The 17,691-nt window shown below is 42.2% G+C and overlaps 1 protein-coding gene across 2 annotated transcripts in view; it reads left to right on the top strand.

Moving 5' to 3' along the window:
• Positions 1 to 17,691, top strand: part of myo18ab (myosin XVIIIA b) — a 210,286-nt gene that overhangs the window by 97,071 nt on the left and 95,524 nt on the right. For both annotated transcript variants that reach the window (XM_073480324.1, XM_073480333.1), the window contains exons 16-17: positions 11,565 to 11,706; positions 11,831 to 11,990. In XM_073480324.1, the coding sequence (XP_073336425.1) occupies positions 11,565 to 11,706; positions 11,831 to 11,990 (302 nt within the window). The remainder of the gene's footprint in view (positions 1 to 11,564; positions 11,707 to 11,830; positions 11,991 to 17,691) is intronic.

Here is a 17,691-nt window from a genome sequence, read left to right as displayed (position 1 = left end):
GCCGTCAGAGGGCCCTGCGATGAGCTGGCGACTCGTCCAGGGATATACCCTGGCCTCCGCCCATATGAACACTGGATTTGGCGCCAGCTAATATAAAAATATACTTATTATTCATTTTCTTAAAAATTCCTAATGGAGGTGTTATCCCTGTGCAGTTTTGTAAAATTCTATATTTAGGGCCCGAGCAGGAAACCTGCGAGGTCCCTATTGTTTTTGTAGTGATTATTAGGGCCCGAGCAGTGAAACTGCAAGGACCCTATTGTTTTTCTAGTGATTATTAGGGCCCGAGCAGGAAACCTGCGAGGTCCCTATTGTTTTTCTAGTGATTATTATTAGGGCCCGAGCAGGAAACCTGCGAGGTCCCTATTGTTTTTCTAGTGATTATTATTAGGGCCCGAGCAGGAAACCTGCAAGGTCCCTATTGTTTTTCGAATGATTATTATTTATTATTAGGGCCCGAGCAGGAAACCTGCGAGGTCCCTATTGTTTTTGTAGTGATTATTATTTATTAGGGCCCGAGCAGGAAACCTGCGAGGTCCCTATTGTTTTTGTAGTGATTATTAGGGCCCCAGCAGGGAACCTGCGAGGTCCCTATTGTTTTTGTAGTGATTCTTATTAGGGCCCGAGCAGGAAACCTGCGAGGTCCCTATTGTTTTTGTAGTGATTATTAGGGCCCGAGCAGGGAACCTGCGAGGTCCCTATTGTTTTTCGAATGATTATTATTTTCCTTTGTCCTTAATGATCGCATTTTTCACTGCCTGAATGTGAATGAAAACGCGATTTTATTTGGCAAACTCATTAGGCTTGGCGAAAAATTTTATAATCTGTTGTTGTTGTGAACGTGCACCACTAGGTGGCGCTATTATCAAGGAAAGTGCGTTTTGGCTAATAACTCCCACATACTTTGTCGCACCTTCAAAAACCTTATATCCACGCGTTCAGTGAATTGTGCTGAATCTCCGGATATAGGCCACGCCCATTTCCGCCTGGCGTTTTATTTCACTAGCGCGTTTTATTTCACTAGCTGTCGCAAACCTACTTTTTCAAACTCCTCCCAGGCAATTTCACCAATTTACACCAAACTTTGCACACAGCATCTGTGGACCCTCCTGACAAAAAGTTATTAAAAAAATTTTGATATTCCAAAAAATACTCAAGTTATTAAATAACAACTTCCTGCAGATTTCGTTCCAAACAGGAAGTGTTGCATATCTCCACATTGGTATGTCCAAATGGCATGAAACTCAGGATACTACTTCCCCATGAGCCCCTAAGGCTCTGTGTAATATCTTGGCCCATGACCACTAGGTGGCGCTCTTTAAATTGAAGTATTTTATATCTCAACATTGGTTGCTCCGATTAACACAAAACTTGGTACACTCATTGACACTGCCCTCCTGAGGATAGCTGATGAAGGTGTTATCGATCTGACACTAGGTGGCACTCTGGTGGCAGTTTCATTAGGGCCCGAGCAGGGAACCTGCGAGGTCCCTATTGTTTTTGCAGTGATTATTTTTCTGCCAAAATGATATCATTTTTCACTGCCTGAACATACCCCAAAACTCACCAAACTTGGAATATAGATCAGACCTGGCGAAAAATTTTCTAATCTGTTGTTGTTGTGAATTTTTACCACTAGGTGGCGCTATAATCAAGGACAGTGCGTTTTGGCTAATAACTCCCATATACTTTGTTGCACATTCAAAAACCTTATATCCATGCATTCAGTGAATTATGCTGACTCTTCTGATATAGGCCACGCCCATTTCCGCCTACAGTTTTTTTTTCCGCAAATTCGCAAAATGTCGAAAACCTACTTTTTCGAACTCCTCCCAGGCAATTTCACCAATTTGCATGAAACTTTGCACACAGCATCTGTGGACCCTTCTGACAAAAAGTTATTAAAAGAATTTTGGAATTCCAAATAATACTCAAGTTATTACATAACAACTTCCTGCAGATTTCGTTCCAAACAGGAAGTGATGCATATCTCCACATTGGTGTGTCCAAATGACATGAAACTCAGGATACTACTTCCCCATGAGCCCATAAGGCTCTGTGCAAAATTTTGGTGGATGACCACTAGGTGGCGCTCTTTAAATTGAAGTATTTTATATCTCCATATTGGTGGGTCAGATTAACACAAAACTTGGTATAATTCTTGCCACTGCCCTTCTGAGGACAGCTGACGAAGGTGTTACCGATCTGACACTAGGCGGCGCTCTGGTGGCAGTTTCATTTTATATTTGGCACTGTGCCCACACCATAACACTTATGGACATGAAATTCATAGGGGTGGTATAGACTGGCCCCTGTAACTCACACACCAAAAATGACCAGCAGGTGGCGCTATTATCAACATAAAGCAGTTCTTGGCTAATAACTCCCACATAATTTGTCACACATTGTTAAACCTTATATCTACCTCTTCCCTGAATTCAGCTGAATTGTGTGATGTGGGCCACGCCCACGTTCGCACTGAATTTCCATTCGCAAATTCGTGAAATGTCGCAAACCTACTTTTTCGAACTCCTCCCAGGCAATTTCTCCGATTTACACCAAACTTTGCACGCAGCATCTGTGGACCCTCCTGACAAAAAGTTATTAAAAGAAATGTGCTAGTCCACAGAACGCCCAAAATATAAAACAACAATTTCCTGCACATTGTGGTCAAACAGACATTCTTGTGTATCTTGATGAAATACAGTCCGATTAACACAAAACTTTTGGCAATTGTGTTCCATGGCACGATTAGCATTTCTACAAAATTTCGTGCAATTCGACCAATAGGTGGCGCTTTTATTGCTAAATGACGAAACAGCAGCTTCACTGCCTTCAGTTTTGTTTCCTCTACGGAAGTTGTTGCATGAACAAGCCTCGACAGCAGCATGCCCCGACGCGCGTGGACTGCGAGGGCCCGTTCATCGCTGCTTGCAGCTTTAATTTTATATTTGGCACTGTGCCCACACCATAACACTGATGGATATGAAATTCATAGGGGTGGTATAGACCGGCCCCTGTAACTCACACACCAAAAATGACCAGCAGGGGGCGCTATCATCAACACAAACCGTTTTTGCCTAATAACTCCCACATAATATGGCGCACATTGTTAAACCTTATATCTACGTGTTCCCTGAATTCCGCTGAAATGTATGATGTAGGCCACGCCCACTTTCACGCTAGAATTCCATTCGCAAAATGTCGCAAACCTACTTTTTCGAACTCCTCCCAGGCAATTTGTCTGATTTGCACCAAACTTTGCACACAGCATCTGTGGACCCTCCTGACAAAAAGTTATTAAAAGAATTGTGATAGTCTAAAGAACGCCCAAAATATTAAACAACAATTTCCTGCACATTGTGGTCAAACAGACAGTCTTGCACATCTTGACCAAATACAGTCCCATTACCACAAAACTTTTGCTAATTGTGTTCCATCCCCCGTTGACGGTTTCTGCAAAATTTGGTGCCAATCGGCCAATAGGTGGCGCTTTTATTGCTAAATGACGACAGAACCGCTTCACTGCCTTCACTTTTGATTGTAAATTCAGACTTTCTGCAACAGATGGCAGTGCTGCCTTGCTAATGAATACAAACCTCTGTTTAACAATCTGTAGGGTACGCAGTGTAGTTGTCTCATTATTTATTCTTCATGTAGATTGCAGGGAGTTCTTTGAACTTCAGCACACATTCTTTACTACAGTCAGGAGCAGTCTACCCAAACACGGACAGTTAAGACGTGTGCACAATAATTGGGCAATGGGGCCGGGTAAGCAGCACACCCCGACAGCAGCCCACCCCGACGTGCGTGGACTGCGAGGGCCCGTTCATCGCTGCTTGCAGCTTTAATTTTTTTTTCTTCTGCCAAAATGATCGCATTTTTCACTGCCTGAACATACCCCAAAACTCACCAAACTTGGAACATATGTCACACCTGGCGAAAAATTTTATAATCTGTTGTCGTTGTGAATTTCCACCACTAGGTGGCGCTATAATCAAGGAAAGTGCGTTTTGGCTAATAACTCCCATATACTATGTCGCACATTCAAAAACCTTATATCCCCGCGTTCAGTGAATTGTGCTGAATCTCCTGATATAGGCCACGCCCATTTCCGCCTACCGTTTTTTCCGCTAGCTCGCGAAATGTCGCAAACCTACTTTTTCGAACTCCTCCCAGGCAATTTGACCGATTTGCTCCAAACTTTGCACACAGCATCTGTGGACCCTCCTGACAAAAAGTTATTAAAAGAATTTTGATATTCCTGAGAATCCTAAACTTATTCAATAACAACTTCCTGCAGATTTCGTTCAAAACAGGAAGTGTTGCATATCTCCACATTGGTTTGTCCGAATGACATGAAACTCAGGATACTACTTCTACTTCAGACCCTAAGGCTATGTGCAAAATCTTGGGCGATGACCACTAGGTGGCGCTCTTTAAATTGAAGTATTCTATATCTCGACATCGGTTGGTCGGATTTATGCCAAACTTGGTACACTCATTGCCCCTGCCCTCCTGAGGATAGCTGACAAAGGTGTTACCAATCCACCACTATGTGGCGCTCTGGTGGCAGTTTCATTTCTTATTTGCCACTGGGCCCACACCATAACACTTATGGATATGAAATTGATAGGGGTGGTATAGACTGGCCCCTGTAACTCACACACCAAAAATGACCAGCAGGTGGCGCTATTATCAACACAAAAGCGTTTTGGGATAATAACTCCCACATAATATGTCGCACAGTTTTAAACCTTATATCTACGTGTTCCCTGAATTCAGCTGAATTGTATCATGTAGGCCACGCCCATGATATCGGTGCATATCCACCAATAGGTGGCGCTTTTATTGCTAAATTACGAAAGAACCGCTTGATTGCATGCACTTTTGATTGTAAATTCGGGCTCTCCAACAGAGGGCTGTGCTGGCTGGCTAATGGATACAAACCTCTGTTTAAGAGTCTGTAGGGTCACACAGTGTAGTCTTCTCATTATTTGTTCTTTATGTATATTGCAGGGAGTTCTTCAGACTTCAGCGTACATTTTTTAATACCGACAGCAGCACGCCCCAACGTGTGTGGACTGCAAGGGCCCGTTCATCACTGCTTGCAGTTTTAATTTATCGTGTTATTGTAATGCACTCAAAAAAATTAAAAATAAATAACCAAACCAAAAAAAACAAAAAAGACAGCTCAACTTGATGAATCTCAGTTGACTGAGGGGTCTCTGACAGCAGCAAAGTGCAGAGTAATGTACATATGCTTAGAGACAGACAGGCCTTTATTAAAACAGTTAGGCGTATATAAAAACACACTAAGATATACAGTTTACAGCTACAGCAATTACAGTAGACAATAGAAAGGGTATATAAGGGTATATATGAAATATGTGAAAGGTATACACCAATCAGGCATAACATTATGACCACCTGCCTAATATTGTGAAGGTTCTCCTTGTGCAGCCAAAACAGCTCTGACCTGTCAATACATGGACTTAAGACCTCTGAGGGTGTCCTGTGGTGTCTGGCACCAGGGCATTTTATAGTGGATCCTCTGGTCCTGTATGTTGGGGGGTGGGGCCTCCATGGATCAGACCTGCTCCAGCACGTCTTACAGATGCTCGATCAGATTGGGATCTGGGGAATTTGGAGGCCCGGTCAACACCTTGGGCCCTTCATTGTGTTCCTCGAGCTGTTCCTGAGCAGTGTTCGCGGTGTGTCAGGGCACATTGTCCTGCTGGGGGGCCACTGCCATCGGGTAGTGTTGTTGTGATGAGGGGGTGTACTTGGTCCGCAACAGTGTTTGGATGGGTGGCATTCACATGAATGCCAGCACCCAAGGTTTCCCAGCAGAACATCGCATTGTGATGAGATGATCAATGTTATTCACGTCACCTGTCAGTGGTTTTAGTGTTGTGGCTGATAGGTGTATATGAAAATGCTAAGATAACAGTTATCTAAGATAAGATACAGTTTGAACAGTATGAACAGTTCAATGAATACACTAAGTTATATATAGCATGTTCAGTAGTTTCAGTAGGCAACTGTAGGAATAAGTATAGATATACAAATAAGCAAGGCTTTTTGTAAACATATACAGAATAAACCTCTGGATATGAATACGATGTATACACTATTAGTCGGATATACAGCATAGATGGCTGTATAAAAATGACTCTACTTGCTTGTCTCATAGCAGGGACTCGTCTTGAATCTAACCACAGTAACTTGAGATTTGGACATGTGTGACTTACTTCGACCTCCAGTTGACTATAACAAATTGTATAACAGTGGCCAAGAAGGATCTTACTATTTTTACTTTGGGCAGTACTCTTACTGTATGATATGATTTTTTTTAAACTCAAAATATGCTTTCATATTTTCTGTGAAGTACAATACTGTCCAAGTACACTGTATAAATAAGCTTTTAACAAGGTCTTCCTCATCTTAAGTGATGAATTAATTGAGATTATTTTCCATTGCATGTCCAACAAAACACGTTATTTTTAATGATTACCACTTATGACATTTTGTCAAATTAAACTTTTAACCTAAAATAGAGACAAATGCGGCCAATGATCATTCATATGCTGTCCCAGGCTTGTGGTCTCCAACCAATTAGTTTGTCTCTTCTTGCTTGTGGCTCATTTTGCATCATTAGCTCAAATTCCTTTTGGAATTTGTCCAAAATCAACGATAATTATTAGAATCCAGTTTGTTATTTAGTTCTCTCTTCTTGGCTTGAAAGGGTTTCTCTCCCTCTTCTCATCAGTTGGCTTCTTACTGCACAGCCCATTCTGTTATTAATGGTACAAATATGTGTGGCACATAAATGCCACAGTTGCCCGTCAATGGCACCATCATGATCCGGGATGTTGTGGTGGAGACATGTCTCTGTAAAGATTTGGACACAACAGTCTCTGATTTGCTGTTGCTAGGCCAGCCTCAGTTCCATTCGTCATATTCCTGTGATTGGACATTAGCCACCGGCAGCCTTAAATGCAGGCTAGATTAGCATGGCTGTTATCCCAACTCTCTTCCTCTCGTCTCTGGGGCAGCCTTGCTGGTCAGGTTGGATGGTCGACAGATGCTCGGCTCAGTGATTGTCACAAAGTCTGCTGCTCTTAATCCAAAACACTCACTTTCTTCTTCAATGGACGGACACCACTCTGTCCAGTAGAACCAACTTCACCCCAGACCACATTTGTGCCTTACTTGACCTCTGTCTAACTACCACCTACTTCCGATAGAGTGAAGGTTTCTATAGACAGAAGCACGGCTGTGCCATGGATGGGCTCACCAGTGTCCCCAATAGTGGCCAACCACTATAGGGAAGAAGTTGAGAGCAGAGCCTTCATTACCTTCACAGGAACTGCTCCTAGCCACTGGTTCAGCCATTTGCTGTTCGACTCTCATCACCCACTGGAGCACAAGCTGGGGATCATCAGAACCCTAAACCATCGGGCTGAGACTGTGCCCACAAAGACAGAGGGGAAGGAGAAGGAACAGAAGCACATCAGTGGAGCACTTAAAACCTGTGGCTACCCAAACTGGACCTTTGTCAAAACCTCTACACGATCCAGAGCAGACGGAGAGCAGGAGACGGAGAAACTTAACAACATCATCATTCTTTATGTTGCAGGAACATCTGAGAAACTCAGGAGGATCTTCAATAAACATCACATTCCGGTTTACTTCAAACTTACCAACACGCTGAGGCAGAAACTTGTCCATCCTAAGGACAAAACACCCAGGCATGAGCCGAGTACTATAGTTTATGCTGTTCAGTGCAGCCAGGACTGCACAGATTTGTACATTGGAGAGATAAAACAACCATAAACGAATGGCACAACACAGGAGGGCCAACTCAAAGGAATGATTTTTCTCCTTCAGATGTAAGTGGACAGCAATGTAAACATCTTAGCCAGAAAAGACGGATGTTTTGAAAGAGGAGTAAAAGAATCCTTCTATGTTAAACTGGGACAACCGTCTAGCCCTAGCGACCCACATGAATGCCGGTTGGGTCAATGACACACAAGTGGCCCTAACGTCTCTGTAAAGACACTCCCACACAGAGTTTAAAAGCCTGCAATTCCCCTCCAGTCAGTTTGAACTGAAGAAGCCTCTTAGATGAGAGTTGAAACGTCTTCAAGAAACTGAAACAAGACCAGTTGCTTACGATACAACACTTAGAATTACAGTACTTAGAAAATAATGTAGTCGGATCATACTGTATGGTAAGGGTTAGGTTACTTTTCATCCTTGCTAGCAGCATGGTTCTACGGATCGGCATTCTGGTCAATCTGGTGCCCAGAGGATGAGACCTGTTGACTTCCATCAACTTTGACTTGATAGATTGGCACACATATTCATAGTTCTCAAATCATGTATCCTAAAGACTTATCCTATAGTCCCACAGTAAGGTAACATTTGTCACATTAAGTGAAATGTGTCAACAACTATTGTATAGATTTCTGTGACATTCATATCCCCCATAGGATGATAACTTTGCTGAATCCTTGACTTTTCATCTAGCACCATCATCAGGTCACCCTTTTAGTCCAGTTCTCTGTGTTTAGTCCTAAAGAGGTTCTCTAATTTTAATTTTAATTTAATTCTAGTTTTTGTGTATAAACCTATTTCATTAATTAAGGTTTTGGAAGGCTTTGACAAGGTTTTCCTGCGACAACAGAGGCATAAAATGCTTGTAATGTCCTTTTAAAGGCAACAAGTAACACCGTATTTTGTTTTAATTGACTGACTTGGTAGCAAAGGATTGACGCAAAAAATTGTGACATTAAAAGGACAACCAGAAGACCCATAGAAATGCAAATAAACTTTATCTCACAGGCAGCAATTTGTGGCCGGTGCTTTCTGGTCAGATGACAGCTTATTAGGAATTTATCTCTGTAAAGGATCTAGATTGCACCTCGCTGCTAATTAGGTTTCAGCAGCACAATACAGCATCTCTTTTTTGATTTTGAAAGACCTTGAGACTCAGTTAACCTTCTATTTTGATCAAAGGCTGCCTATTTGCAGAGGTTCCACCTCCTTATTTAGAGTCTGATCTCTGCCAAGCACACACATTTGAGAATCCAATGGCAGTGAGCCAAATTCTTATTCTGATTGAGGCCCTTTCTGTATATTTTGTCCTATTCTTACTGTTTATTTAAAAGTGAACCTGTGTGTTTTTGCACATTGTTTTATTGTCCACCAAAAATGTCAAAGCAGGATTCACTTGATGCAGGATATAGCCTTGGATAGTAAGGTCATGTTGAAGCCAGCTGTAGTTTTTTGGGAGAATTTGGGAAAGGAAATTAAGTCAGGAACCAGGGGCAGCGACATCACATTTTAAAGCTACCAAATAATCACAGGATATCACCTGAATATGCAGTAGTCCTTTAAGAACAAATGTGCTCCAAAAAAAAAAAAAGCTCCAAAATGCTGTTTGCCCAAGAAAAAGAACCAGAACCAATCTTGCCATTCCAAGCAAGACTGATTATTACTTGGCCCCAGCCTAACTCAGGTCTTTTTTGCTGCAAACCCAGATAACCTGTGAAGACCTTTATTAATGACCTTCCATCCACCACAGTACCTTAAACCTTAGTACAGTGATGAAAATACAGTATGAGTAATACAGCATCAAAGAAGAAATAAAAAGGGAGAAACTGGGCAACTTTTTTGTAAACACTGAAAGAAGAATTACTAACATTAACTGTAAGTTCGTTGGACTAGCTAATGCTCATGTATTTACCATATTGAAAGGTTGCCCTATACTTGCTGACGCTCACGCTCAGGATTTCACAAAACTTAACTAACTTAGAGAAAGAAAATGATTTAGGTTTACAAGCCATAACATGGAGCCATAATTATCGTGCATTATTTCCTAGTCTTCATCTTAACGAGCACTCATATTGATTTACTGGTACGTTAAATCTAACATTAACATTACCTTGTGTCCGGTCTGCTCCATGGAGTGGATGTGTAGACTGGAAGCTTTTGCAGAAATGCTGTAGCATTACTGTCATGCTATTTTGGTTGGCTAGTTTGATTTTACATTAGACACACTGTAGAGTGTTTCAGCTTTGAAATGATTGAAACTTTTGACACCTTCCTTCATAGCTATTTTTTCTCTTTTCCTCCATTTTGCATTCCGCGCCATGAAATGTATTTCTTCTGTCCAAAGTGAGTGTGCGTTGTGTCAATAATAAGTTTCTGTGCAAAATGTGTATAGTTATATAAGTAAAATGAAGATTTTCAGTCGTTGGGTTACCTGAGGAGTCTTTTTGGTGCCACTACTGCAAGATGGCAGGCCATGGCTATTCTTGTAGTTTTCATTAATAAAACTGTTCTACTAGAATACTGTTACATTAACTGGTAAAGAAAGACTTCTCGCCGTCACTGTTGATGGCTGCAAATATTTCAGCTGTGGCCAAATACTGTGAGCCTTTGTGAGTGTGTTGACTGTCCACACAGTTTGCTAGCTTACTCAGCTCTGATTCTGTGACTTGCTGTGTGGCTCACAATGTTAGAAGGATTGTAGGAAAAGTTGCTGAATCTAGAAAGTTAGAATACCTTGCTATGGTTGCCAATTTTTGCCTAGTGTTAAATAGATATTGAATAAGGGAACCTGTACACATGCACTTAAATGACAAACAAATAAAAACAAATGAGTCAGTATTTAAGATACTCAAGATAGAACTTGGTAATAATATTCAAAAAATATAAAGTAAGTGGAAAGGGAATCAAGAGTGATCAATCAATCCTATCAATTCTATAATCTGCATTATAGACACCTGATGCAGCATCTGAGATGCCTAGTAACGTCTCATCTAGAAGACTTCTCTTGTCTAGGTTAAAAACTTCTACAATGTATTATGTGACTTGACCAGTAGGGGCACAAAGTGGTCTTCGAAACACAATTGTAAACATGATGAAGAGGAAGAGGAATGATGTCAATGGTGCTGTGAGGTACAACAGTGAAGTCAGTCCCTGGCATTTTACCCATCATCCCTGTACGTCACAAGTTGTGAAAGATTGCAAGCTGTGATTGGTAGTCTAATGTAACCATCCTAAAGGGCCAAAGTTGAATGAACTGCTAAATATAATGTTGCCCTCTGATGTTTGTCTTTTTGCATGTTTGCATTGTTCATGTCTTTGAATACGACCCGAGGTATTTAACTATGTAATGATTACAATGTGTTTGATATTTGGATATATAAATAAACATCTGTAACATTCAAGCCCTTGCCCAACGAGTTCACACAGGGCTGATTAAGCCTATTACCACCAGATAAATCAACTATAATGGGTGAGCAACCTTAGCAAGTAGGCTATTTGGTGGAGCCAATGGCATCATAAGTACATTGACAGTGTTTGTGTAATCACTCTCACTACCAGAAAGGGGAGACTAAAGTTCTGAACTGCAGGCTTAAGTGCTGAAGAAATATTTGTACGTACATCTTGCCTTGACATCAGTGTTTTTTCCGTCAAGGTCAAAGAAAAGTGATTGTGAATGCAAAAGTAGGTGAGGAAGAATTTGTGGCTGTCGGTTTCCATCACAGGTGCGTACTCTGGCCAGGACAGATGAGGCTCGGGGCCTTCTGTGGCTGATGGAGGAGGAGGCTGTTCAGCCTGGGGGCTCAGAGGAAACCATGCTGGAGAGACTCTTCAACTACTACGGCTCTGCACAAGGAGAAAACAAAGGTGAGGCCTCAACCTGTCACTGCCTGCTAAAGCACTGAACAGAAGCTTTGTGGAGGTTGCAGGAACAACAGACAGCACTGTCTATACTCCTGACATAAATTGAAAATTTCCTGTGTGGATGCAGGAGCTAATCTGCTGCTGCGAGGAGAGAAGCCTCACCTATTCCTGCTTGGCCACAGCCACGGGACAGATTGGGTGGAGTACAACGCTCAGGGATGGCTGAACCATGCCAAGCACAACCCTGCTGCCCAGAATGCTGCCACACTGCTGCAGGACTCCCAGAAGTATTGATACTCACAGCAAACACACATACACAATATACAGTTTATTAGGGCCCGAGCAGGAAACCTGCGAGGTCCCTATTGTTTTTCGAATGATTATTATTTTTAGGGTTCTAACCCCGAAGGGGTAGAACCCTTCTAAGATTGTGCCGGTTTATAATTATTATTATTATTATTATTATTATTATTATTATTATTATTATTATTAGGGGTCTACCCCTTCGGGGTTAGAACCCTTCTAAGATTGTGCCGGTTTATTAGGGTTCTAACCCCGAAGGGGTAGAACCCTTCTAAGATTGTACCAGTTTATTATTTTTATTATTATTAGGGTTCTAACCCCGAAGGGGTTTGTGCCGGTTTATTATTATTATTATTAATGTTATTATTATTATTATTATTTGTTGTCTGCCGCTTGAGCTCAAATTCCCGTGAGCTGGAATGGGCCAGAAACTTGAAAGTTGGCCCAATGATTGGAAATGATGTGCATCAACTTTTATTAAAATATGAGCCCAGTCGGCCAGATGGTGGCGCTGTAATTAAGGCTTGAAAATGCGTTTTTCGGAAGGCCACACCCCTCACACCGTAAGTCTGATTGACTTGAAATTTGACACACAAGTCCAGCTCAATGTGCTCTACAAAAAAGCCTCTTGGACCATAAAGGTCCGCCTGACTAGATTTTTTGCTAATTTGCATAATGTGAAAAACAGTAAAATGAATAGAACTTTTGAAAGATTGAGTCTATCAACACCAGATTTGGTATACAACCTCGGGGGATGAAAATACAAGTTTCTATTACAAATTAGCCAGATTGGTCAAAAAACATGGCCGCCACGGACCAATGAATTTCTGCAATGGGCGGAGCTTAGAAATGATTGGCCATAACTCCTACACCCTTTGCCCTATCATCACAAAACTTGGTGGGCAGGTTCACAAAGCATTTTGAGCTCAACCTATAGGGGGCGCTATAAATGCCACACATGCGTATCTCAAAGACCATTGGACGGAATTTCACCAAATTTGGTATGCATGCTCTAGGGGTGACTATTAACTAATATCTTGACTGCCATGTTGATAGGTGAAAGTGGGCATGGCCTCTTCGTCATTAACTGTCATTGTTTGCGTTTTAATAATTTACGGCCAGCCAGAAGGACCTAGAGACATGAAACTTGGTACGTTGAGTATAAATGACATCCAAATGCTGCTCAAAACATTTGATCCCAATCGGCCTAATGGGGGCGCTATAACATAGAGTGTACACTTCGAAAGGCTCTCCCCGCCAAGCCATAAGTGCTATTGACTTGAAATTTTTCGTACACGTCCTCCTGATAGTCCTCTTGCACCATGAAAGCCGCTATTACAGATTTTTGGCTAATTTGCATAACTTTAAAAACAGTAAAATGAATAGAACTTTTGAAATATTTATGCTATCAACACCAAATTTGGTATATGGCATCGGGAGACCGAGACAGTCATTTCTCTTATTGATGAGCGTGATTGGTCAAAAGACAAGGCCGCCGTCAAGCAAAATATCCTTGCAAAGGGCGGGGCATATCATAAATGTACACTCACACTTGCTTCTGTGAAGCCTTACAGAAAATATATTTTACCGCCTCTCCCATACACATCCATTATTATCTCGAGATTTCTCCCAAAATTATCATAATCGTGGAACTGTGATTACTTAAACATTATAATACCTATTGAAACTTTGAAATACACATCAATAGGTAAAATTTGAATTTATATTTCAATGTTCAAATGGAGTCTCTATGTGAAAGTATAACACAAATGCCATTAGCATGTAGCTGAAAACCCAATTTGGAGAAATCTGGGGCTTATGATGGGTATGTGTTGCACAGATCTTTGAGGAACACGGCGGCCGATGTCATCAACTGCGGGGGATGAGGGTCAGGGTGGCTGGTTTGGGACGAAAGAGGTTAGAACCCGCAGATTGCTGCTTGCGGCTATATTTAGGGCCCGAGCAGGAAACTTGCGAGGTCCCTATTGTTTTTCGAATGATTATTATTAGGGCCCGAGCACGAATCTCGTGTGAGGCCCTATTGAATTTGCTCGGATTATTTATTATTATTAGGGCCCGAGCACGAATCTCGGATTCTTGGATTGTCTTGAAATTTACAGGAGTCATGGGTCTCAAGGATTTAGGCTGGAATTATTTTTGTCGGAATTTTTGCCGCAACAGGCAGTCGGCCATCTTGAATGGCGCGCGGCGATTTTCATTTTTCCGATTCTGTTTTCGGGACTTTAGGATGATCGCAGACTCACCAAATTTGTCTTGTAGCTCCCTACCCATGAGTACGTTAATTCGATATCACAACTGCCCTCATGCGCGACACGACAGCTCAGTAGCGCCCCCTAACGCCCCCCTTATGGCTTTTCCCGTTTTGTACGTACCCATTTCTAAGCCTCGTACTTTATTTAACTTGTCCTACAGATTTAACACCACAGACTTCACACTCACTAAGTCTCATCCTCATACCTTGATGATGTAAAATTGTCAAAAGCTTTCGCCTACGTTGTTCCTGGTGGGCGTGGCGGTGCGGTTTATTTTGATGACCACCTTATGGCTTTTCCCATTCTGTAGGAACCCATTTCTAAGCCTCGTACATTATTTAACTTGGCCTACAGATTTAATGCCACAGACTTCACACTCACTAAGTCTCATCCTCATACCTTGATGATGACACCTTGTCAAAAGCTTTTGCCTACGTTGTTCCTGGTGGGCGTGGCGGTGCGGTTTATTTCGATGACCCCCTTATGGCTTTTCCCATTCTGTACTGACCCAATATGTCTATGCCTTGTACTTTAACTAACTCGTCCTACAGATTTAACACCACAGAGTTCACATTCACTCAGTAGCATCCTCATACCTTCAACAGCCTGCGTTGTGCTTGGTGGGCGTGGCGGTGCGGTCAATTTTGATCCTTCTCCATCGCGCAGGAAGTCCTTATAACTTCAACATACAATTTCCCATCTACACCAAATTGGTCACACATGTAGAGGGGTTGTCCCTGAATAGGTCTATGCATTAATACAGTGTTAAGTGAACAAATGGCTCCGTAGCGCCCCCTGGAATATTTCAAACTTGAAGCCCCGCCTCCTACATGCACACATATTAACGAAAGTCGGTATGCATATGTATCATGACCAGATGCACAAAAAACCCTCTTGGACACATACCCTCAGTCCAACAGAAAGTCCGCCATTTTCCTTCAAATTCAATCCTTCGCCATAAAGCAGGAAGTCCTGATAACTTCAACATACAATTTCCCATCTGCATCAAATTGGTCACACACGTAGAGGGGCTCACCCTGAATACATCTCTGCATCAATACTGTGTCATATCTATAGCGCCACCCACTGGACACAGGAAGTCACTGAATATGTCACTGTTGTGTTTTCAGTGACACGGATTCCAGTTAGGTAGGAACCTTTCCACAGACAACGTGCAAGCACACGTCTGGCTGCGCACACTCCGACGGTGCCACAGCCCCACGTACGTGGGGCGAGGGCCCGTTCATCACTGCTTGCAGCTTTAATTATTAGGGCCCGAGCACGAATCTCGTGCGAGGACCTATTGTATCTGTATCTATTTTATCTATTGTATCAGGATTATTTATTATTCTTCACCCTCGACAACAAGCGCATATTTGGCGGCCTGAACATACCCCAAAACATACGTCAAATGTGGTAAAAATTTTGATAATTTGACATGATTGGGGGTGGGTGTGGTCAGGAGACTCCATAGCACCACCTAACGTTGTTTTGTCCCCGCGAAAACATTCTCTGATCGTCTTGAAATTTACGCGCAAGGGGCTCACCCTGAATACATCTCTGCATCAATACTGTGTCATATCTATAGCGCCACCCACTGGACACAGGAAGTCCCTGAAGATGTCACTGTTGTGTTTTGTGTGACACGTATCCCATTTAGGTAGGAAATTTCAACAGGCAACGGCGAGCACACATCTGGGCGCGTGGCCTCCGACGGCGCCACAGCCCGACGTACGTGGGGCGAGGGCCTGTTCATCGCTGCTTGCAGCTTTAATTAGGGCCCGAGCAGGGAACCTGCGAGGTCCCTATTGTTTTTGTAGTGATTATTTTTCTGCCAAAATGATATCATTTTTCACTGCCTGAACATACCCCAAAACTCACCAAACTTGGAATATAGATCAGACCTGGCGAAAAATTTTCTAATCTGTTGTTGTTGTGAATTTTTACCACTAGGTGGCGCTATAATCAAGGACAGTGCGTTTTGGCTAATAACTCCCATATACTTTGTTGCACATTCAAAAACCTTATATCCATGCATTCAGTGAATTATGCTGACTCTTCTGATATAGGCCACGCCCATTTCCGCCTACAGTTTTTTTTCCGCAAATTCGCAAAATGTCGAAAACCTACTTTTTCGAACTCCTCCCAGGCAATTTCACCAATTTGCATGAAACTTTGCACACAGCATCTGTGGACCCTTCTGACAAAAAGTTATTAAAAGAATTTTGGAATTCCAAATAATACTCAAGTTATTACATAACAACTTCCTGCAGATTTCGTTCCAAACAGGAAGTGATGCATATCTCCACATTGGTGTGTCCAAATGACATGAAACTCAGGATACTACTTCCCCATGAGCCCATAAGGCTCTGTGCAAAATTTTGGTGGATGACCACTAGGTGGCGCTCTTTAAATTGAAGTATTTTATATCTCCATATTGGTGGGTCGGATTAACACAAAACTTGGTATAATTCTTGCCACTGCCCTTCTGAGGACAGCTGACGAAGGTGTTACCGATCTGACACTAGGCGGCGCTCTGGTGGCAGTTTCATTTTATATTTGGCACTGTGCCCACACCATAACACTTATGGACATGAAATTCATAGGGGTGGTATAGACTGGCCCCTGTAACTCACACACCAAAAATGACCAGCAGGTGGCGCTATTATCAACATAAAGCAGTTCTTGGCTAATAACTCCCACATAATTTGTCACACATTGTTAAACCTTATATCTACCTCTTCCCTGAATTCAGCTGAATTGTGTGATGTGGGCCACGCCCACGTTCGCACTGAATTTCCATTCGCAAATTCGTGAAATGTCGCAAACCTACTTTTTCGAACTCCTCCCAGGCAATTTCTCCGATTTACACCAAACTTTGCACGCAGCATCTGTGGACCCTCCTGACAAAAAGTTATTAAAAGAAATGTGCTAGTCCACAGAACGTCCAAAATATAAAACAACAATTTCCTGCACATTGTGGTCAAACAGACATTCTTGTGTATCTTGATGAAATACAGTCCGATTAACACAAAACTTTTGGCAATTGTGTTCCATGGCACGATTAGCATTTCTACAAAATTTCGTGCAATTCGACCAATAGGTGGCGCTTTTATTGCTAAATGACGAAACAGCAGCTTCACTGCCTTCAGTTTTGTTTCCTCTACGGAAGTTGTTGCATGAACAAGCCTCGACAGCAGCATGCCCCGACGCGCGTGGACTGCGAGGGCCCGTTCATCGCTGCTTGCAGCTTTAATTGTTTTTTTTCTTTGTCGGAAATGATCGCATTTTTCACTACCTGAACATGGACGAAAACGCGATTTTATTTGGCAAACACATTAGGCTTGGCGAAAAATTTGATAATCTATGGTTGTCGTGAACTTCCACCACTAGGTGGTGCTATAATCAAGGA

The sequence above is a fragment of the Pagrus major genome, chromosome 2 (assembly GCF_040436345.1).
Source record: "Pagrus major chromosome 2, Pma_NU_1.0".
NCBI lineage: Eukaryota > Metazoa > Chordata > Actinopteri > Spariformes > Sparidae > Pagrus > Pagrus major.
This window is presented reverse-complemented; position numbering and strand designations above follow the sequence as displayed.